General features: G+C 37.0%; 1 protein-coding gene across 19 annotated transcripts in view; it reads left to right on the top strand.

The window, feature by feature from the left end:
- Window positions 1-24,877, top strand: part of LOC105224246 (disks large 1 tumor suppressor protein) — a 155,748-nt gene that overhangs the window by 9,624 nt on the left and 121,247 nt on the right. For 8 of the 19 annotated variants that reach the window (XM_049456212.1, XM_049456207.1, XM_049456218.1 and 5 more), the window contains exon 1: window positions 22,801-24,753. In XM_049456212.1, the coding sequence (XP_049312169.1) occupies window positions 22,956-24,753 (1,798 nt within the window). In that variant the 5' untranslated portion in view covers window positions 22,801-22,955. Of the gene's footprint in view, window positions 1-1,678; window positions 1,824-12,601; window positions 12,782-15,465; window positions 15,823-22,798; window positions 24,754-24,877 lie in introns of those variants that run through there. The other 11 variants (XM_049456217.1, XM_049456215.1, XM_049456211.1 and 8 more) reach the window with 5 other exon arrangements.

Here is a 24,877-nt window from a genome sequence, read left to right as displayed (position 1 = left end):
GGTTCTACATCAGAAGCCGTCCAACCAGGAAAATTCTATACTCTTTTCGAGCCGAATTGTAAATCACTGATCGTATACCTCTCTTTGACTTTTGAGGGCTATTATATAAATAGCTGAGTTGTCAATCCTATTAAATCGTCTACCAACATGGATGGCATGATTTCAACAGCTAGTGGCAGCCATATTTATTTACGAATTCATGTCAAATTTTGTCAGTGTTTTTAGAAGGTTTGCCATTTCATGCCATCACGTTTCACTTTGGAATAGCCCAGTATTATTACGCACATTCACATTATCTGGTGGCAATTGTAAAAGCTCTTCCCACAAAACACGTTTAGATCTACTTTTGGCTTAGTAAACAAATAACATTGCTGCTATTGTGGTGAGGTTCTTCGTGAGGTTCAGGAAACCCAATTTCATTTAAAATTGATCGTTTGAAACGGATTGTGGTATGGCGATATCATTGGATACCAACAAAAGCGAGCGTGACCGACTTTTTCAAACGGCCGCAGAGATCAGGCGATTTTCTGGGAGTGTGTTAAATCGAAAATTTTCGAAAATCATTCAGCAATGCTCTTGGAGGACAAAGACAAAATTGAGCGCACTCAGCCGAAATGCTGCACCAAGTCATCCAAACTTGGCGTGAACAGGACAAATATGCAAACGGAACCTGGTGGTCATTTGGCTGACATTTTGTTCAAATCATAAATGACCTAAAATTATTCGCCTAGCAAAAACAACATTTCACACATTTCGTTCAAATTTGAGTTTTGCCTTATTTAAAAATCACGTCGTTCTTGTTGGTGGACCGTATATATATAACCAAACAGTTAGAAAACTTGGGTGGGAATTTAGCAAAGAAATAGACAGCCAATCTATAGTATCTCCAACAATGGCAGTTAATAAATAATATAATATTATAATTTATTTTATGTGCAAAGTTTTTCAATAATATTTACCTCATACGAATGTAACCGGGTTTTGAGCAGTTAGATTACAATTATTTGATGCTTTCTGGTCTCAAATTTTGTAAAATCATTTTTTATTTATAATTATTTAATAAGCAAATCTTCATTTGTATTTTTATATAAATATTCCTGCTACGTTCAGGTGTTGTAATAGTTATATTCCTATATAATATTATTTTAAACAGCAAACACACAGGCAGAACACTTGAATAGTCAATAAATAGAAATAATACAAAATTATTTGTTATTATTAATTCAATAATATTGGCAAACCACAGCAGCTGATATGTTAGTAAACAATAAACCACACCACTCTATTGAAAGTGGGCGCCTGACAGTTGATGTTGGTAATGCAGTGCGTTTTTTGTGTGCAGTATCGTTACAAATAACGCTACGGTAAGTGTTTGCAGAATTGTTTGTTTTAAATGAATTATAAAAAAAATGTAAATTAAAAAATATTTTACGGCGATTTTTACTAGGCATATAAAATGCAACATGCTAATAGACAGATTTACTTTATTTTATTATTTTTACCTCTTTGCAGCCTTTCCAATTCGTTCTTCTCATTTCCGCTTTACGCTGCTTTGTCAACGGAACATACAAATTTCACCCCACGGGCTGAGTGTAAACCGTGACAGCGGGCAAAGTTGTGAGCGTTGGCAACACGGACGCATGTCGCTCGCTCGTTCGCCACTTCACTGTGTACATATTCAAAAAGTTTACCTTCATTCGAAGAGAAAATTCATAATCGACAGGATATCGCTCGAGTGAAGAGTGACAGGAAAATCTAATTGGAAAAAAATTATATTGGAATTGATTATTAATAAATTGAAAATGCGATAGTGTGACGATAAGGTAATGAAAACTACTATAAAACGGTGAATTTGTTTAGTGTAAATAATTGTTTTGCGAAAGCAGGCAACCAATGCCAGAAATCGTGTAAAATCGTGTGCGGAAAAATGCTAAAAAAGTGCGTGAACAACGTGAAAATGCAAAGTAGAGAAGAAAAGAATATATGATTTCGAAGTGCTGCAAGTGTTTGTGTGTGTGTGTTTGTGAATGTAGCGTTCACCTTGACGTAGGAAGAACCCAAAGGGCAGCGGACAGAGCGTGAAATGTTCGTATGTGCATACATAGTAAATATATATGGATAAGTATGTACAAAAATATGTGTGCTAAAAATTATATGTACACATATAGATACGTTACACATTTTACCCTTACGCGCACTGCCAGCGAGGTTGCTTCGTCGGCTAAGTGGGTTGTTGGTTAGACGGGCCGACGGGTGGGTTGCGAGCAGTGGCAGCAAAGCATGAAAAAGTGTTTATAAAATATTATGCGGAGGTTGCGCGGTATCTACTGGTTGGATATGCATTTGCAAGCGCGTGCTGGTGCCTGAGAGGATGTGATACGCGCTAAAAGGATGCACAAACGTTGATTATAAGACAGTGTGGCGGCGTAAGGTTGACACATACGGCAACAGCAAGAGCGACGGCGACGGCGACGCCGACGTGAATGTGTGCGTTGACGTAGTTCTTTTTTAGGGGTACAATGACAACGTCGACAATGCCAACGACGTTGTCTGTGACTCTGACAGTGACGGCACTCGTTGAAGCAGTGATGAGAGATAACCGATTAAAGTTGCGATATCTGTGCAAAAAAAGCAATAATAATATGTATGAATAAGAGAAAAAAACAGACAAGTGACAGCATTAAAAAAAAAAACAAACACGGGAAATGGAAAATTGTTAAGTGTAGCAGAAAGCGTAAAAAGCAAATCGATTGCGCAAATATGCTGACAACATGAAAATGTTGTTTTCAGCAGAGTGACAGTTCGTTTAAGTGATTGTGAAAATGCAGCGAAAATTAAAAGAGATAAAATATATGATAAATGCATACAAGTAGCAGACTTTGCGAAGATATGGGGCAATTGTTAGAATTAACAACTATACATGCTTTTGTTTTTATATAAATTGTATGTAGTTACATGAGGATTCGTTCGCTCGGAAAAATCTTCTGCAGTCCGCTAAAGTGATTTTGATTTTGTGTGTCAAAAGTTTGACAAGTTGCTACATCTTGTAGAATTTATATAGTATAGTGTAGTATTTGTTTTGATAGGTCTATATATGTGTGTAAAGATACACAATTATTCAGTATGCTTTACAATTTTTTGCTAATAACAATTCTGCCATGATGATACACAGGCATGGATGGTTTTGAAAAAAAGTTAACTTGGCTGCCCGAAGCTACATAAATGTAATACGCTTCACAGGTGCATTTCTTATAACATAAAAGGGTATAAAAAGTGCTGTATCTTGATTGTGATCGATTTGCAAGGCAGCTACATAGTATATACTATAGTGGTGCGATCCAAACAATCTGTTTTCGTTTCCTTGCATAAAAATGTACGCAATTATTTGGTATAAAGAGGCAATTTAATTTAACATTTTTACATATACATACATTTGAACAATTAGTTTAACGTGTTCCTTTCATGCAAAGCGTGATTGCAATTAAAAATTATTTATTATAATTAATGTGCAATATTTGTGAACAGATCCACCCATACATACATACAACCAATTAAAATTTTTTACTTGAAAACCCCATAAATGGAATTAAAATTGCTGCTAAAACCGCAAAAAGTGCTTACAATACTTGTACAAGAAATGCCTGTGCGGACATTACAGCAACAAGAACAAGACGCGCAAAAGATTTAGGCTCAAATAAAAATACTTTTATTTTAAGTGAAAATACAAGTGTATAGAAATTTACATATGTACATGTATGGTATTGTATAATGTATATGTAAGGAGCCTGCTCCATACACATGTTTCTATAAATACAAGTAAAAGCCACCGAAAACTCTTGGATACACACAGACCCACCTGCCAACATTCGAATACACTCCTAATCATATGCATGTTTGTTTGTATTTATGCATGAAGATATGTTAGTATGTATATACTATGAGTAAAAGCACCGACTGCCTCTTCAAATGCGTCCTCGCCACTGCACTTTGGCTGCGGCACTGGCAGTGGCACTGGGTACCCACTTACATGTGTTGTATGTATAGACCCTGTAGGAAATGTAATGCTTCATAACAGTTTCTCAGACAATAGCAATAAAAAACTTTCTTATACAGGAGTAGAATTTTTAACACCCAGAAGGAAACCAAGGAAACGTCGAATTTCCTATAAAATGTATTTATAAATGATCAGCGTAACGATCTGAGTTCATTTAGCCATGCCGGTTGACTGTCTTTATATATACGAACGAACTAGACCCTCAGTTCTTGAGATCTCGAACGGAAATTTTGTATATTTTTTTTCTTAAGAAGGTGATTATTTGTCGGACGCACATTTATTGGACCATTATAGCACCAAGTTTTTGTATAGAAACCTTTTTTTATTTGACAAGAAATCGTCACGAAATTTGGCATGTTTTTCAGATCGGACCACTGTGACATATAGCTGCCATAAAACTGAACGATCAAAACCAAGATAAAAATCGTCTAACATAAAAACGCACCAGTGAGAGTTATAGCTTCGGTGCAATCGAAGTTAACGTTTGTACTTGTTTTATTTGATAACAGATAAGGATGATTTTTCACTCTTTCTATCCATCAGATCATATATGGTCTCGAGGAGATCAATAACAAATGCAATAATTGGATAAACCAGATATGTTTTTCACGCATGGGATTAGTTAAGCATATAATATGCACTCATGCGCCCACTTAGTCAATAATTTTCCTACAGGGTGGTTATAAAAACCTCTACAAACACACACATTCATGCATATATGCATCGTTTGGATCCCCACGCTCGCTCTACTCAAGCGCATACCTCTTACGCTGACGCTGACACTGATGCTGTTGTGGATATGTGTACTCCAACAACAACATTGAATACCTAAAGAGGGCGAACAGCTGCTAGGCGGGCTCAGGGTGGTATGAATTTTCATTAATTTTCTTCTTTTTCAAAGCAGAATCGTTTTTGCCACTTCCCTCTCTGCTTTATTTACATACTTATTGGTCGTTTACTAATGTATTTGTTCGCCTGTTACTGTCACGGTTAACAGTGAACAGTGAACAGTTACAATCACACACTGCCAACAGCCAACATAAAGATATCAAAAACATAAACTGTATTCGCATATGACAAAAGCAGACGGCAGCGCATTGAAATGGTTGATGGTCCTCACTGAGGGATCCAATAAAGAACTTACAACAAAAACCAAAAGCAACAACAAGTATGTGTAACCAAGCCATATCCGTTCTCCTTCGACACGACCGCCTTGGTTGCTCACACCGACACTCTTACCTATGTATGTGTATGTAGGCGTTCGTCCGTGCGTGTGCGCGTGTGTTTCTACTTGCGACTTGTTGGCCACATTTTAGTGTCTTCAATTATTTGTGTTTGAATTTTTCGGCACAGCCCAAACTAAATAGAATTCTAGACCGCCCATTTGTGTTGGCTTTTCAAATTGTGGCCGCCTTGTCTTGTTTATTACCGTTTTAATGAGTTTGTGTCGCATTTGAATGCCAAGTGCGTCGCACAGGTGAGGGAAGTGGGGCGATGGGGCCTGCAAAGGGCTGCAATGCTCTGTGTGTGTACTCTAGTTTGTGGTAGGGCTGCTGTCAAGGTCAGCCAAGCGTTTTGATGGCAAATTTATGTAAATTTAAAGTCACGCTGTAAAGGCATTTAAGTGAGGTTATGTATATACTAATAACAGGGTAGTTTTTTTACTACTTTTTATCGCCCAATATCTCAAAAGCTTCTTTTAAGGCCCTCTGTTAGTGGACAAATTTTTAGATTTGGACAGTTTAGAATAATAATTTATTTATTTTAAGATTTTTAGACCTCTCCATTAATAATTACGGTGGACAGTTTCGGTACGCCTTACACCGTTGTTGTATTTTGAAGAACCAGTGCCTTTACGGAATAGTGTAAAAAAATTTTCTTGCTTCTGTCCTCAAGCTTTATTATCGACAGTTTTTGACTACTCTATTCCTCTTTTTTATTGTCGTAGAGTTTAAACAGCGCGTCAGTCGTCCTTTCTTTTCGCTGTTTGGCGCCAATTGGAAATTCCAAGCGTAGCCAGGTCCTTCTCCATCTGGTCTTTCCAGCGAAGTAGAGGTCTTCCTCTTACTCTGCTTTCCCCGGCGGGTACTGCGTCGAATACTCTCAGAGCTGGAGTGTTTTCATCCATTCGGACAACTTGATCTAGCCAGCGTAGCCGCTGTCTCTTAATTCGCGGAAGTATGTCAATGTGGTCGTATATTGCGTACAGCTTATCGTTTCATCGACTACGGTATTCGCCGTTGCCAATGCGCAAAGGACCATAAATCTTCCTCAGAACTTTTCTCTCGAAAACTCGTAATGCCGACTCATCAGATGTTGTCATCGTCCATCTCTCTGCATCATGCAGCAGGACGGGAATAGTGAGGGACTTGTAGAGTTTGGTCTTTGTTCGTCGAGATGGTGCTTTACATTTCAATTGACTACTCAGTCCAAAGTAGCACCTGTTGGTAATAGTTTTTTTCGTTCTGTGTTGGTTTTCGAGGCTGACGTTGTTGTTGGTGTTAACGCTGATTCCAAGAGAGACGAAATTTTGTACGTCTTCGAAGTTATGACAGTCAACGGGTCGCGAGTGCGATGACTGTTTCTTTGATGACAGGAGATAATTCGTTTTGCCCTCGTACAGTACCAAACCTAGTCGTAGTCGGCTTGTCTGAAACACCTTTATTAGTATCGACGGCTCGGAGAGGTCCTACCCGATTCTGGCGGACCTTTTGGTATTGCTCAACAGCAGTTTAATTAGTTTTACGGGGATATTAAATTCAGACATAGCGGCATAAAGGCCGCTTTTCAATCGACGAAGAAGTGGTGTGGGTCGATCCTCTTTTTACACTTATGTACATAAATTCCAATCGTGGGGCATGCTTTCGTCCGACCATATTGTACAAAGAAGCTGAAGAAGCATGTTCCTTATCAGTTTTTTCGCCGCCGTATTTGAATAGCTCCGCCGGCAATCTATCGGCAACCGCCAAATTGGCCCGCTTTGTTGTTCTTCAGACGGGTAATTGTTAATCGAACTTCTTCATGGTCGGGTAGTGGAACGTCTGCACATCGTCTTCGATCGGATTCGCCATCTGCTAATGTTATACTTTCACTAGCATTCAGCAGGTTGGAGAAGTGTTCCCTTCATAGTTTTAGTATGCTCTGGGCATCAGTCACTAGATCATTTGCAACACGAAAATACCGTTATTTTTTATAATTCAAAGCGCATACACATATATCTCAAATTTGTATATTTTAAACAATTGCGAATGGCGATAGCTTTCAGGACAACGTTGTCCGTTATTGTCGCACAGAAAACAAATATTTAGTAACCCCATTGTGAGGACGAAGACACAAAAAGCGACCCAAAACCCACACACCGAGTGCATACATTTAAAGAAAGCACAGAAAAAGGTACAGAAAACAAAAACAAAAAAAAAATGCGTTTAATAATTCAAATAATGAGTGGCAAGTTTGCACAAACGGCATAAGCCGGCAAGCAATATTTTTTCGAATCATCACCCTTTCCGCTCCAAAAATGGCCCGACCATGCAAAATAGTAAAGCAGCATGGAGCGCTGAGGCGAAAAAGAATAATATAATGTGCGCCTCGTGCTGCCGCCTGCCACCATCAGCACGTTGGCCACACGCCCCACCACACGCTCCCTCGCCACATATTGGCCACGCTCAGCCATATTGCCGCCACTTGCCGAGCGATTTTATTACCACACTGGCGGCAGTTCCATAATAAGAAGCAAATTTGTTGGACTGCCGCTAAGGCAGGAGAAAGGAAGTGACAAGTGGAAATGGCTGGGTTTTGGTGTGGTCGGATGGCTTAGTCCGAACGCCGTCGGTAGTGTTAGAATAATGAAATGCCAACAGCGACAAGGCAATGAACCCCATCGCAGGGAGTGTGTGTGTTTGCTTTGGCGCATAAAAAGTAATCAACCAATACTACAACGCTGTTTGCTACGCGCCCATACACATACGCCTGCCAGCTCATACACACAAACACACACATAAACACTTAAATACATTGACATATATCCTGTTCCATTTTATAAAATTAAGTGCACGATTGTGGCCCGAAGTAAGACGGATTGAGTGGGATTGATGGCAGAAGAATGTGGGTGATACTCGTATATGTATTAATAAGGGCGGGCCTGGATCTTGACGCACATTTGGCCGGGTTTGCTACGAGAATTAAAAACAAATTCTTTATATGTAAAATAACGTTTATTTCGGTTACACCGTAGCTATAATACCCTAAAAAAAATGTTTTCCATACAAAAACGTCACATTGACCGTTCCGCTTGTATGGTAGCTATATGCTATAGTCATCCGATATCGACGGCTCGAACAAATAAGTTCTTACTTGTGGAGAAAAGGACGTGAGCAAAATTTCAGTTCGATGTTTCACAAACTGAGGGACAAACGGACGATCTTTTCTTCTGTTTTCTTAAGTCTCCCCAATCGGTTTCTGAACTCTATAAAAAGCTTTATTTGGATAAAGCCATATTCAAAACTAAAATCTCGATACCAAGAACAAACGTTTCTAATAGAAATGCACCGAATAGTTTTTTCGCCGCTTTCGAACGCACAATCCACGACGTACGGGTTACGCACTCAACTCACTAAGCCACTATGATTTAGCGTAGCTCAGCTGAAGCTTTATTGTGGCACTTTGATTGCTATTGTTTTTGCTATTGTTACTTTCGTTAGTAATTTGTGTGCATATTGGCGTTGGGGCCATTAGTTCCATCCACATTTCTTACACCGCTGTAGGCACGCTGTGCTTCTATTGTCGCCTCTGTTCACACTCCGCTCTCAGCTTTCCGCTGGCTTTTGCTAATAGTTTGTCATTTTCATTATTTCTATTGGCTTTTCATTTGATATTTTTGTTGTTCGTATCCTCGTGTGACTGTAAATTACGAAGACAAATGGCGGGTTGTTGTAAAAGGCTCGTCGGCAGGGTTAACGACCGGCTCGGTCTGATCGACCGTGCGGCGTCTGGTGGTGTCAATTATTATAACGGTATTTATAAACTATAATAGCATTCTATCGAAAATATTATTAACTTTTTGAGGTTATGTTTGTATTTTTCTGTGTAAATGCGTATTAAATTAACATCACTGCCGTTTAACTAAATATTGTTAATAGCAAAGGTTTGTACTGGTAATTTTAATTTATGGCAATACTTTCAATGAGTTTTAAAAGTTTTAATAACGCGAGTAAATCGCAAACTTTCGACTGTTTATGAGTTATTCACCAAAAGCAAGTTTTGTTAATGGAAGGTTTTAAAAGCCAAACGCCTGTCGTTCTTCCCTTTCACTGCTTGGCGCCAATTGGAAATTCCAAGTGTAGCCATCTCCTTCTTCACCTGGTCTTTCCAACGGAGTGGAGGTCTTCCTCTAAATCTGCTTCCCCCGACGGGTACTGCGTCGAATACTTTCAGAGCTGGAGTGTTTTCATCCATTTGTTGGACATGACCTAGCCACTGTCTCTTAATTCGGTGAACTATGTCGAAGTCGTCGTATATTTCGTACAGCACATCGTTCATCGACTGCGGTATTCGTCGATGCCAATGCGCAAAGTACCATCAATCTTCCGCAGAATCTTTCTCTCGAAAATTCGTAACGCCTACTCACCAGATGTTGTCATCGTCCATGCTTCCGCAACATATAGCAGGACGGGGATGATGAGTGACTTGTAAAGTTTGGTCTTTGTTCTTCTCAATTGCTTACTCAGTCCGAAGTAGCCCCTGTTGGCAAGAGTTATACTGCGTCGAAGTTCACGTCGCATACATATGTATGCGTATTATCTTCCAAAATTCCGTGTTCGAGCTAAGGCCACCTTATGCTATTATACAATATTTAGGCACTCTAGGTCAAATGTGATTTTGAGCTTTTTTTTTTGGCATCAAAAAGTTCTATTTCAACAAGACCTTCTTAAAAATGCTACATCGAGTAATCATCTATGTTAGACTAATATGGGTTGACGCTTGAAAAAGTTATATCTAGTTGTTAAAATTTCCCGACGACTATCTTTCCTTTTGGTGTCTTTATCTTTATTTTTCTTAATTTCTTTCTTCGAAATTTGAGGGCAACTGTTTCCGTGAAGACTTTCATACATGTTATATTTTGCCGTGATCGGTAATAAGACTCTCTACCTAGTCTATTCGCAGGATTTTATCTTAACCTAACCTAACTTTCAACTAGAATAAGCCTTTGTAATCAAAAAATCTAGGCAACTTTAAGACAAGTGTAAAATTTGTGAAAACAAAAGAGCTCCTGTTACATCATCCGACAAATCAAACTTTTTATTATGTTCTTACTACTAACCTACCCAAACAGCTTCAAACTTTTGCAAATTCCCGCCTTCCGCCATTCGCATTTGCCCTTTGTCGGGCTTGCGGTCATTTCAATGCGAGCAGTATACGCACGCTCTCGAGCTCAGCTACAGCATATGTGTGTGTGTAGCGCTGCCTGCCTAACTGGGTCTGACACATTTCGCTCGTTGCAGCATCCCTAAAGCTTCGTTGTTCGTTCGTTACGACCATTCGCGTAAATTTAATCGATACGGAAAGTTTTTTTTCGTTTTTCTCTTACTTTTGTGTTTCTATGCGTTTGAGTGTGTATGTGCGCGTGTTAGGGAACTTTTATTAGCTTTGTGTGCCTCTAAAATTGCCGACAGTGCGGATACGTATCATTTAATTGTATATCGCAGCGATTTGTATCTTATCTCAACTGAGAATTAGCGTAAAGAGCTGTGCGTAGAAAAATAAAAAAGGAGAGTGTGGTTGTCTAAAATAAAGGAAACTGCAAAAATAACTGTGTAATTTCTGAAAACATTGTGGAAATTTAATAAGTCTGTGACGTTTCAATTAGAGGTTTCATATAGTCTCATACAGTTATATGTTATAACCAACCGAAAACATAGCGTTGAGAATTGTAATTGCGTAAAATCATTTTTGTATGTAATCCAACAACAAGTTTTTTAAACAAATGTAAAAATTTATGATTTTACGATATGACAAGTTGTGAGTCCCCTAAATCGATATGATGATGACGGACTAGTTTGAGTATATACAGATAGACATGACTAAATAGACTTGACGTTTCCTTCTGGGTATTACAAACTTCCCCGTAAATTTAATATACATATTATGTTCAGGATATAAAAATATATTTTATTGATTCTTCCATTGATTTTCACGCACCAGTAACTGTCGCTGTTTGACCAGCCTCATTTTCACCAAAGTATGGTCTACTTATGCCGCCAGTCCAAAATCCACACCAATCAGTGACACGTTTTGGATGCATTTGTTCTTCGACAATAACATGAGGGTTCCTAGAACAGCAAAAGCGGCAATTTTGGTTTGATTAACAAACCTATCAAGATGAAAATTTGTTTCATCGCTTAGGTTGATTTTTTTCGAAAAATCAAATTAAAAAAAAAGACGGTTATCGTTAAGGCTGGGTATGAAAAAGTGGTTCTCGGATAACTTTGTCTGGTTCTTATTCTATAATAACCAATTATTAGATTTACTAGTTTCCCAAGAATTTTAAGGTTATGTATTTTACCGGCAACGATGTTTGCTTAAATTTTGACAAATAGTGGTTAAGAGGAGCAGGGTGGGTTTAAGAGGTTACATGGGGTTCCTCGGGTAAAAAAAATCTTTTTCGAGATTTTTTTCATATAAAAAATTAAATATTTTATTCTTCTTTTTTATTGTTATAAACAAATACTATCAATAGAGAAATTCTGGAATTTTTGGAAAAAAATATTTTAAACTCGTCTTTGCCACGCCATTCCGGTGACCCCTCGAAAAAAAGATGCGCCTGCGTTGGCAGGATAATTTCTTACAGGATCATCTGAAATGAAAAAATTAACGTGTTTTAGTTAAAACCTTAGCATGAAACTTGGCCGAAGAAAAAAAACAAAACAGAAAGTTGGATTCTTGTGAAAATTTCACGACTTTTTCTTTTTTAATTAGTTGTATTCGAAAAAAATCTTTCGTCCAAGTCTCTAAGAATTATATCTCAAAGACCTGTGTGAAATTTCATGAAGATCGGTTTGTAGTTTTCGATAAATCTTTTCAACTGACTTCAAAAACACAGGTTTGGAGTAAAACACGTTTGAAGACGGCGCACCTAGCCTAGCCAGCCTCGAGCGCACAAGTTTCAAGGCTGCATCTCCGAAACTATTACGCGGGTAAATGAAAATTTAGGACAATATTTTAGAGGTGTTTTAGAATTTAAAAAGGCAAAAAAATAAATAAATTTTTTGAAACCCTCTTAAAATTAATCCTAATGATTTGAAAATGTCACTTTATAAAATTGCCCTGTTCGACAAAGGTTATGTCCATAAATTAACTTATAAATACAAAACTGTATATACAAAAATCCGTATAAACGAACAGTTCACATATGCGGAGAAATATATTTTTAAATGATCTAGACAGTTGGATAGACGATTACGACAGCTAATGGATGCTCTGACGTGCATAGACACAAAATTATTTGCAAATAATATATATGTATGTATAGTGTGTACATATGTACATGTGTTGTTGCCGCTGCTCATAACCTGCTGCTTGCCAAATTGAATTACACAAAAAGCCATGCGTTAAAATGTCATAGACAAAGTCGAGAAACGCCAAATCAAACCCAAAAACTACAAAAACAAATTGAAATGTGCAAAACTCAAAATAGCTGTGAAAATTTAACGAGACACAAAATATTAATTGGTAAAAATCATAAAAAAAAATTTTTGAAATTCTCACACCGCACCACCCTCCCTGACTTAGTACGTTCAAGGTGTCTGCAACAAATTATGAATTGCTCTGTGAACACGGACAACTAAATACAAATGTATACACACAAACACAAGAGCCAGACAACGAAAACGCGCAAAAACAACGAAAACCAACAAAAACAAAAAACAATAACATACAAAAGTGTTAATAAATCGGTGTCGGAATTTTTACGAAGGTGGATGCGCCGACCCACCGCGCCGAATCATGTGCCTCTGGCAGCCACAAGGAAGTGTCGCGCATTGAAATATTGAAAAATCTCCTTCATACATACATGTATTTATGTATGTGTGTATGTTTATATTGTGTGTTAGTACGCGCGTATTATTTGTTCGCTCAACACGATTTTCGAAAAACACGATTTTTGCGGTATTCGCGAAATTCAAGGCGGTCCATCATTCGCTCGAATAACAACACAGTGCATTGTAAAACTCAAACAAAAACAAATACATATTTCTAACCGTCACTCTGTTTATTTGTTCGGCGATGTGCACATTGCATAGCCGCGACGAGATTATGTCCCACCAACGTTGCCATTGACGGCGTCAAAGTCTTCGCAAAAATCTTAAATCGCCAACGTCAACATCAACGTCATCATCGCCGCACAGCCAGCCAGCCAGCAAGTGTGGTTTCGTCTTTCGTGCACCAACGTCCCGCCCAACTGTGCGCTCTTCGCTCGCCAATTCTACAGACACCGACACGCTACAGATCACTACGCAGACGTTGTTATTGTTGCAGGCATAATTTCTTATACGGCCGACATTAATGGTCGTTTAGCGAGTCGCGACTGTCGTATTTCTTAGTATTTTTAGCAGAGGCCTTATTTAAAAAAGAGACCAGTGAGCTTAAGAGACTAAAAAATAAAAAAATTAATAAAAAAAAAATAGGAAAAATTCTCATATATCTCACAAATTGGACACTTTGTCATTACAACAACAACTAAGCATATTTTTTCCTATTTTTTATTTTCGCGTCCAAAAGCAGGAATTTCTAAGTATAATAAATGCAATTCAGTTCCGTTTCGGCGCACGGAAATTTTTGCCGATCTGCACATTTTTCGCGCATACACAAAATATTTCATAACTCGAATAAGTTTGTTTTCTGTAATATATATTTTTTAACACCTTTTTGTACCCTTGCAACATGTTGCTACAGAGCGTAATAGTATTGTTCACCTAACGGTTGTATGCATCACCTACTATAAAAGTAATTGAGATAGATATGATGAGATAGATAGATATATTGTATATAAAGGATCAGGATGATGAGACGATTTGAATTCCTAGTGACTGTCTGTTTTACCGTCCGTCGATCCGTCCGTGTGAGCTGTAAAATGAGTAAAAAAAATGAGATATCTTAATTAAACTTGGTATGTGCTTTCCTTAATAAAAAAGTACGAGTTCGTAGATAGACGTAATCGGACCACTGCCACGCCCACAAAACGCCGTTAATCGTAAAACTATAAAATGCCATAACTAAGCACTAAATTAAGATATAAAACTCTAATTTGGCACAGGGGATCCCAGAGGCCAGCTAAAAACTTTTAAGAAAATGGACATGGCCCCGCCTTCTAATAGGTTTGATGTACATACATATCTCCTAAGCCACTAAGGCTGCAACAGCCAAATTCACGTAGGATGGTATACAGGATTTATAAGACCTCCCACCGACAGTATGAAAATGGATGAAATCAGAAGATAACCACAATCACTCCCCATATAAATTTATTTACAATAAATTCCACTTGATTCTTCACTTTCCAGTACACAAATCAATAAGCAATTATTATGGCCAAAAACCTTCTCAATCCAACGAAAACTGTTCAAGCCCTAATTTACCGAATATGTGGATCCTTGAATCTATTGTTGACTCTGAATTGAAATGAGAATCTTTTCTTTACAATAGTAACTCTCGATGTCAAAAATGGGTTGAATCGGGTCAATACTTCCCTGAGATCCCTCCTACCTAATATAAAGACTAGCGAACTTACCGGTGATTTTATACTGCATATATCGGCCAATGTTTGAGTTATCTCATTGAAAATTTCAGAAAGTGTTTTACTCATAACAGTGTATATTTTTGCCTAAAATAGATAAAATTTGAAACTTGACTTAGCCCCCATTTAACTATTATCAGGATTTTTGAACATCCGACTAATTTTACTTCATACGTTTGGTAATTGAACGTATGTGAAGTACCTTAAAGAACCCCACGGAACCTTTTTTTATTTTTATTATATAATAGTTAATAGATAAAATCAGGACGATACTCTCCTAATTCCCATATACTACATATTAATCGTATAACTCGAACTCTTGAATTGGCAATAGAAATCGAATTTCATACAGATTTACTTCCATAACTTTTTGAGAATTTCGGTGTTTCGAGTTAGGGAAATTCAACTTTATATACAATTGCTTGGATTCCGGTCCTCTAGTTGACATTTTACGCCTTAAGTGACCTTAGTTTGACGATTTCCTTTGCTTCGATTCCTGCAAGTTGCAAGAGTATAAAATGTTCGGTTGCACCCGAACTTAGCCCTTCCTTACTTGTTTTATTTTATTTTTTTATATACATTATTACCCTTTATTTCATTCCCTTTCTTCCTTTCCATATAGCGCATATATTTTGTTGTTGTTGTTGTCGTCGTATTGTGTTGAGCTGTAGGAGTGTGTTTTATGGATCCAATCCAGCAAAGTCGAGACGTGAGACAACAGTTAAAAGCCAAAAATTTATGCAAATATTAATTTATTAAAAAACAACAAAAAAAAAGAGAAAACTGCCGCAACCCACAAAATTCTCTTCGAACAAATCAACAGCAGTTCCAAAACCAAAGCTAAGAAATTATAAAATAAAATAAAGCTAAAGCAAATACAAAAATAAATAACCGTAAAACTATATATTGCGGCAGCCAAATTAAGTTGTAAAAATTTATCAAAATTAAGATCACACAAAAATGCCTGTAAAGAAACAAGGTAAGCACCAGTGATCATCAAGAAAAACTCAAAAACAATAACAATAGTAACAGATAATTTTTAGTAAAACAGAAAACCGTTAACTACATTTTGACTGACCACACTAACCAAGTACTTATATATAACAAGCGCTAACACTTCATACATTCATGCATCGTTTCTAACCATTTGTTGACACTAAATTTGCATACATTTCAATAAATCTTGATTAAGTGTCTCTTTAAGAGGGTAAGAAACAGAGAAGGCACAATATTATTACACATTCTTAACACTTGTATTTCCTTTATTTGATTTATTTCAATTAAATTTAGTTTTTAACTTATAGACTGAAGGTACATAGTAGATTTCGTTTTTAGCAAAAAATACGTATTGTTAGTAAACATGAAACAACTTTAACTTCGATTGCTCCGAAGCTATACTACGCTTAGGTAAGGTCAGGTTAGTCTGAAAGGCCAATGAGCTACGCATTGACCAGTTTGGGTCCTTTGTGCTACCAGTTGCAATTCAGTTACTAGGTCCAGGAGGAGTAGTCATCCTTTAGGATGCCTCCGCTTGACGCGAGTTTTAACAGACTCTGTGACCTCACTATCGATTCCATTGTATCATACCGTTGGGATGGCAGATGCTTATAACGTAGTCTTGCCAATGCGGGACAAGTGCATAAGAGATGCTATATTGCTTCCCTGGTGCCTTGCCTTACAAGAATTTGATTTTGTTCGGCTAGTTTGTATTGCCATAATATGCTATAGTGGTGCGATCTAAAAATTTTCTTCGCAGGCTGCTCATCGTTCTAGGTAAGAACACACCACTTTTCTAGAAGATATCTCGATTTTGAATCGTGCAGTTTGTATGGCAGCTATGCGCTATAGTGGTCCGATATCAACAGTTCCGACAAATGAGAGGCTTCTTGGGGTAAAACAACGTGTGCACAATTTCAGATCGATGTTTCAAAACCTAAGGAACTTATTCATGTATCGACCGATCATTTATGTATACACTTTATAAGGTCTTTAACATTTCCTTTGGGCAGATCTAATATATCCTGTTCATGGTAAAAAAATTCAAATATATCTTACAAATCATTAACGCTTTAATAGGCATAGATTAACTTAGACTATCGCACAAACGCCTTTCAAAACTGTCTAAATATCTACAAAGTGAAGAAAAGATCTCTTCCACTTCATCTTTCTAACATAAATAGACCGAATCATTAATCATCATTAATTTACTCAGTTTCTACTCTTTGATATGATTTTTGACATTTACTTAATTCGGTACTTAGGAACTTGAGGATAATAATATTCATTATAGTCAAGAATTCGTCATCAATTTACTTCTGAATTGGAGAATTAAGGCTTTAAATAGTGTTTATAAAATTGAAGAGTTTTATTGGTTCTATGAGCAATGATTGCAAGTTTTACTCACACAAGAACTAAGCATCCGTTCTTTTTTATTTCTGGTGAAAGCGCTTTCTTCGGAGCTCCGGTCGTTTGAGTTTGCTAAATAGCCAGAAGTCCCACGTGTTAAATCCGGTGAATAGGTTGGTTACGGCAAGATATTGCTATACAGTATGCGACGGTGGGTTATCGTGGTGCAAAAACCAAGAGTTGTCGGCCCATAATTCCGGCCTCTTTTTACGAATAGCCCAATAGTATTCCTTGTTTGAGAGTTTTGCCAATCGGAGAAAATTCGGAGTGCATCACACCTCGATAATCGTAGAAAACTGTTAACATAACTTTAATTTTTGAACTGCTTTGACGAGGTGTTTTCAGCTTCGGTTCACCTTTACCACGATATTTGGCCGATTGATCATCTGTTTACGGGTCGTCATAATAGATCCAAGATTCATCGCCAGAATAATACGTTTCATGACATCCTGGTAGACGGAAGGCATTGTTTCACAGACGTTAACGCTACGCAGTTTTTCTAAAAACTTGAGTGATTTTTCGAACCAATCGTGTTTTCAATTTTCTTAGGCACAGATGTTCCTTCAAAATGGTTTTCACTGATCCTTCCGAAATTCCAACTAGGTCGGTAAAATCTTTGATAGTTAAATCCGATTCTCAAACACCATTTATTTAATTTTATTGACGTGTTGTTCATCAGTTGATTTTAATGGCCGTCCTAGACGTGGTTCGTCGTCAACGCATTGTCGACCCTCTTTAAATAATTTGTACCAATCAAAAAAACTTGCTCACGACAAATAATTATAATTCCAACATTCTGAATGTTTCGGCACCAAAAACTAGATTCCGCAGACAAGATTTAATGGAACTTCTATGTTGAATAATTTTACTCATCGCCGTATGCACTTTACATACTATACTTGTACATCAGAAAGACATGTGTATATTAAACATTAATGATTAATTTGATGTGATATTTGGCACAGATGTTACTGACAGTCTTACCAACCTAGAAATAAAATATTTCGAAGAATGGGGTTTCCCGCGAATTTTAAATTAAAAGGTCTTACTATTCTTTGCCCACAGTGGTATGCATGTCATGTATATCAATCCGCATATTTTATAAATATATGCAGTAATAATGTTTATACAGGGCCTTTACTTAGTAAATATGTGCAAAAATATTTACTTAGGTGTAAATGGCAATTTGTTGCGCCAATAACTTAATCGACCTGCATGCATCATAATTTAAGGGTGAGAATGTGAATAAAAATTGCGGTTTAAACCGGAACTTGAGCATTTATGGCAGCAGACACATGCCATGTCCATGTTTTGTCCACCATTTCATACCTTCCGGCGTTGCTTTGCCTCTATCGTTCGGTGGCTGCATGCTGACCGACGTTTATTCCATCGCGTGCAAATCACCCGGCGCTAATTGTTGGGCGTTAATACTCATAACACATGAAACCTAGTACACATGTATGTGTATAACGGTATGTACTGGTATGTTAGGGTGTGTGTCCTTTACACACTTAAACACCCTGTGGCACTACGCTGATAGGCTTAAAGGCTCTCCAATAATTTGCATAATGAAATATGAACTTCGAACAAAGTTTCGCTTAAAGCAGGGAGGCTTAAATGATATTTATGAATTGAAACAAGTAAGGAAGGTCTAAGTTCGAGTGCAATCGAATATTTTATGATTTTGTAACTAGCAAGAATCAAAGTCAAGAATATACTTTAACGTCAATCAGAGGGTTGGAATTCAAGCAATTATAGTGGTCGAATCGTTTCGACTTTATCTATTTTTGCCAATACTACATACTATCACATACAATAAAATGTTGCCAGAGACTCATTAAGTCACCTCAGATACCATACTCATATGGAGTAAATTCACCCGGATGTTATATGTTTGTTATATGGGGCCTAGGCCAAGTTTTCTCTTTATTTTATCCGTTTTAGGCACAACGATACACTGTTATAAGTAAAACACGCTGTCGCATTTTCGTTGAGGTAGCTCACATGTTGGCCGATATATGTGATATAAAATCACCTATCACCTAGAAAATCGTGTATTAGTTATATGGGAGCTAAGGATAGTATTTATCCGATTCAAGCCATTTTTAACACACAGACATACCATTGTTAGAAACAGATTATTTCTGAATTTCATTATACTATATATCTCACACATTGATCAATATTTGCGATAAAAAGTCAACTATAGGTACTGAGGTCCAAATATTCGGAGCCTAGGGGTTTGAACAGTTTTTGTTGCATTAGGTTAGTTATTGATTTATCGCGCTTTTAGTAGTTTTTAACAGTACCATTGGATAGTGGCTGGGGTTATCATCCGATTTCATCCATTTTTACACTGTCTGAAAGGGTTTTTAGGGAAATTGTTGAAGTGAATTTGAGTATTGTAGCTTTAGTACTGTGTTCAGCCTTTGGGTTTCTCTTGCTACTGCAATCCTCTGTGACAAACTAAAGTTCGATATCTTAATTTGATACTTAGTTATTGCACTTCATAGGGTTTCATTAAAGGGTGTTTTGTGGGCGTGACTTTGTCCGATTAAGTCCATCTAAGAGTCCCAACTTACTTTTTTGCCAAGAAACAAAGGACATGTGTGCCAAGTTTCATCAAGATTTTTACTCAAGTTACAGGTTGTATGAACGGACGGACGGACAGACAGACAGTCACACGGATTTCAACTTGTCTCATCATCCTGATCATCTATATACATACATATAACCCTATATCTATCTTGGTTAGTTTTAGGTGATACATACAACCGTCAGTTGAACAAAACTATTATACTCTGTGGCAACATGTTGCAAGAGTATAAAAAAGTGTAAAACAGCGTTAAAGCAATTAAATATAAGTTATTCATTACCCAACCTAACCTAAGCAAATCAATGTTTATAGATTATTTGACATAAAGACTGTAAAGTACGGTGTTTGAGGTGAAGACTAGATCTGTTTAAGTAGGCTAGTCCGACTTAGGTATGTCGCAGTGTAAATTAATGTGTGAGCTATTAAAAAGTTTGGGGTTTTATATACCCCCTATAAGTCTAACAGTTTTTAGTAAAGATGATGGGAAGTAAAGCTAATGGTGAAAATTTTCTTTACCAAAGTTTCTGAAATAGATAATTTCCCCGGTTATGAATGGTATTAGTGGCAAAAATAAAGGTTCCGGTTCTAGAAGTTATTAAGGGATACACGTAAAAAATGTTCATGGTTCGGTACATATTTCCGAATGAAATCCTATTGCATAGTACATTCTGGTGTGTCTTCGTATACGATTATACAAAACTCACAAAGATTAAACTCACAAAGATTTAACTGAGCCCGCTCAACTTTAACAACTTGTGCTGGGAGTAAGGGCGATTAGAATAAATTTCTCTCTTTCGGACAGGCTGTACAGTATAATTACTTCTGACAACCAAATATCCATCAATATATTTCCAACACTAACCAATTCCTCGTATTTATAATAGAGTTTATAAATATGCTTATGTAATGCACCAGATAATAACTATTTTTAGCAGAACTGCTCAGATACTTTTACTGTCAAAGACGCTAAGGCTCTTAATATATTTCGTACACAAATGCACTATAATAAGTTGACAAACTCGGAAAATAAAAAAAAATAAAGCATATGAAAGGGAACGAAAATTCGTAATAAACATGTGACAAAAGGCAAAAGGTTGCTTTGACTTGAGTTTCTTGTAATGCAATATGTCACTTTGGGTCCGTCATGCGTTTAGAAACATACATATTTTTCTTTCATTGTTTTGTTGTGTTGGATTTTCTTTGTTTTGTAACGAATTGTGTAATTTCACTTTCACTGAATGTAAAAGCCCTTAAATGAAAATGCAAATAATGGCCTTGCCACAACTGTCATGTTAAAACCCGTTAAATAAATCTGCTTAAGTACAGGGTTGTTCAATCAATCAAGGCTCTTCTATCTTGTGGGTCATAATGTTTCAAAGAACTAATGAATTCGAATTAAGGTATTGGCAGTAAGAGTATTAAAATAAAAGAGAGAAGAGGTAATACATATCGTCACCTGAAATGCAAATTAACGTAACAACATTTTCAGAAATTTACAGTGGCATGAATGAAACACGGAATAAAATGGAACATGAGTGAAACAAAATATTAATATTGGTTAAAACTGGTTTATATATGACCGCAAAACCAGAAAATGTTGAATATATTTAATATTATGTTTATAATTTGAAGTAGTGAAGCGTAATCAATAAGACACTCAATTTCGAATTTTTAGATGATACGTTATTTTGCATTTCAGGTGTCGATATACAGTCTGTTACTAGGGAGACAAAAATTAACTCTTGCCAGCTATTGTTGTTGTTATTTTAGTTATATGAGTACAATATTTGAAGTCAACTGTAGGAAAGTTTTGTTTTTCCACGACATTTAGTAAGAACATTAACTAAATAGACTAAAACAAAACCAATTTTTGAGGAAATTGAGATGTTATACATATATAGTTAGTAGAAGAAAAAGCGATTTTTTCAGATTTTTCCGAGAAAACTTTTAAATTTATTGATTCAAAAATTTGTACATATCTTTTAGTATTATTTTAAGATATAGTATTAGTAAAAATATTTATTCGGAAAGGAATTACAGCTGAACTGCGGGAGCTTCTTTCAAAACAGACGTTTTGCGATAACCACTATATCTCTGAACTTGATCCTCTGAAAAAAAAACCAAACAGATTACGTTAAAGTAATGTTAAACCTAGTAATTAATCGGAGGAATAAGCAAAATAATTTTTTTTTTACAAAATGGTGGTTTCTCAAAAAAAAATCTGTTTTTGAGCAACATTTCGGTTTTTTTTTTTCGAAAATTCTAACTGTATTAACCCCTACGGATAAACTCACTATATTTTTGACCAACATTTCGGTCTTATTTTTCGAAAATTCTAACTGTATATAACCCCTTAAGATAAAATCACTATATTTTTGAGCCTCTTGGGTAATTGTGAGTTCAAGAGGTTCCACTTTACACAAAATTCTTCCTATATGCTATATTTCAATTCGACCATTTTATTTTTCGTTTTTAGGTGTTTTCATTATATTATTATTATTATGATTACCATGATCTGAAAAAATACATACATACATAGTATGTATGTATATATTGAAAAAAAAAATTAATTCTGGAAAACTTATTTATTAGGACATGACTAAATTAAAATTGGCAAATGAAATCGACACTATTAAAAAAATAATGAACACCCCTTTTTTTGCATTTAATAATAAATTTTTTAATATTGTTTAAAAATCTTGTGGGTTCCCCCTTTATAAAATTGCGCATTGTCCACCACATTTCACAGTTCAAAATCATAACTTTCATCGATCATTATTGATTGATTTTACTTGGCTACGTATACTCATATACATATATGTATATCTGTCACTCACTCTTCTCCCTCCGCCTACGTCTGTCTCGCTCATACTAACTAACATAGGAATGGCAAGCATTGCAATGAGAATGCGTAATTTGTAGGGCATTTTGTATGTTTTCCGTAGAGCTTAGCGCTTAGTTAAAGACGTGGTTTGCTGACAAGACGTTCTCGAAACACATTTCGCGGGTTTTCGAAATAATACACAACACATTACAATATACAAAAAAAGCTTTTAAAATTTTGTTCATAATAATTGAAAATTAATACGTAAATAAAATTCGGACCGAACATGGACACGGACAGTGAGCGCGAGCGAAGTAGTGATCCCAATCTATTAACCAGCAGCGATAATCACACATTTCATGACGACGATGATGATGATGACGACGATGCTGACTCTTCAGCGCCAGAATATGGCGAGGATATTGGTGATATGAGAGACATTGATTTCGGTTCCATCAGTGATGTCGTGACGCACGCCGGTAGTGATGTATATGACATTGATGATGATGATGATGATGATGATGATGACAACGATAATGGACGTACTGAAAGAACATGTCTTTTAGTTTCAGACGCTTATAAAGTACGCCGAAATAGACGTCCGAGGAGTAGGCAGCACGTTAAACGAAGACTGCAGCAATCGCTTGAACGTGAGACGACAATCTCACTTAATACGCCCAAGATAAGGAATTACAATAAAAGCATCAAAGTGACAGGAAAATATACTTCGGAAGAGGACGAAGAACAAGTACCACTGAAACAAAGCAGCTGTGATGAAAGGCAATACGAGCAGTCCGAAACCGATTTAGGCGAGTCTGTTGGTGCAAAAGAGACCACAGATAGTTTTGAATCGGCTGAAGTTTACACTGTAAAAGTTATAAAAATTAGTGGTAATCTAGGTGATAGCTCCGAAGAGGACGGAGATATTGACGAAGAACCCTTTAAGAGTCTAGACGCTCCTGATGACGATACCAAAAACTTCAACGAAACAAAATCAACAGCCCAAGTGGAATTAAACGTTCAGCCATCAACACTTGTGTGCGGTGCCATACAAGTGTCTGCAGAAATCGATGCTAAATTTAATGAACGTGGTGCCTTTCTAGAAGAGCAAACAGATTGCGCAGTGCCGACGGCTGCTCATGCAAGTTTTGAATTGTTTGAAGAAGAAATCGCTGATATTAATGCCAAAGTAATAGAAGAAGAATCTGCAAGCGACATTCGCGAGGAGAACGACATTATCAAGGATTGCCAACTAAAAGAGTTTCCAGAAATAGAACAACATACGGTGCTGGTGTCCGACAAAAACGTCAACGACGAAGGTGACAACGACGGTTGCGGCGGTGACGACCTCAAAAGTTCGCAATGCTTAACTATAGCGCCTCAAGCGAACGCAATCAACAACGAGAACAACACGTCTACTACAAACATCGGCAGCGTCTTGGCAGACGAAGAGAATTGGCGCGATAGTGTACGCGAATCCATTGAGTGTTACTACTCGGCACAGGATCTGCTAGAGTACGGACATCTCTTGAGTAGTGGCCTTAAAACACCAGACATTGAGTCTGGTTATTTCGAAAAGTCCGAATCGGATATATCACGTGATGAGAACGAAGTGTATACGAATAATTTAAGCAATAGGATAAGAGAACGCTCATTTTCGAAATCGTATAATACGCAATTAACCAATATGTCGGAGAGTTTACGTTTCGAATTGAATCGTTTTAAAACGATGATCGAATCGATCGAACGTGAACGCATTTATGGCCAAACGCCGCAAACGAAACAAAATACGTTCGAGTCGGTTACAAAAGCAGAAGAGAGTTATAATGTTGATATGGAGGCCGAAGTAACGGCAGCGGCAGATGCAGTGGCGGAAACGATATCAATAACAGTTATCGGTGCCGAAACTGTCGAAACGACCAACGCGATGGATGTGGATGAGGAGGAAGAGATGGAGGTGGAGGGTGCTGTGGGCGGCGACGATGATACACGTGGTTATTGGTCTACGGTTTTCGGACAAGCCAGCCAAATAGAGGAGACCACGCCGGAAATGACGCTTGACGAACGCTTTGCCGATATACAAAGTATGATAAACTGACTTTTTTACAAAAACACAATTATAAATTTAGTTTTTTTCACAACTGCACCCACTAGCTTCATAAATAAATAAATGTTATATACATAGTATAGGAAATATATTATACATAT

This window comes from Bactrocera dorsalis, chromosome 4, assembly GCF_023373825.1.
Source record: "Bactrocera dorsalis isolate Fly_Bdor chromosome 4, ASM2337382v1, whole genome shotgun sequence".
Classification (NCBI taxonomy): Eukaryota; Metazoa; Arthropoda; class Insecta; order Diptera; family Tephritidae; genus Bactrocera; species Bactrocera dorsalis.
Note: the sequence above shows the minus strand (reverse complement) of the source record. Positions and strands in the feature narration are given on the sequence as shown.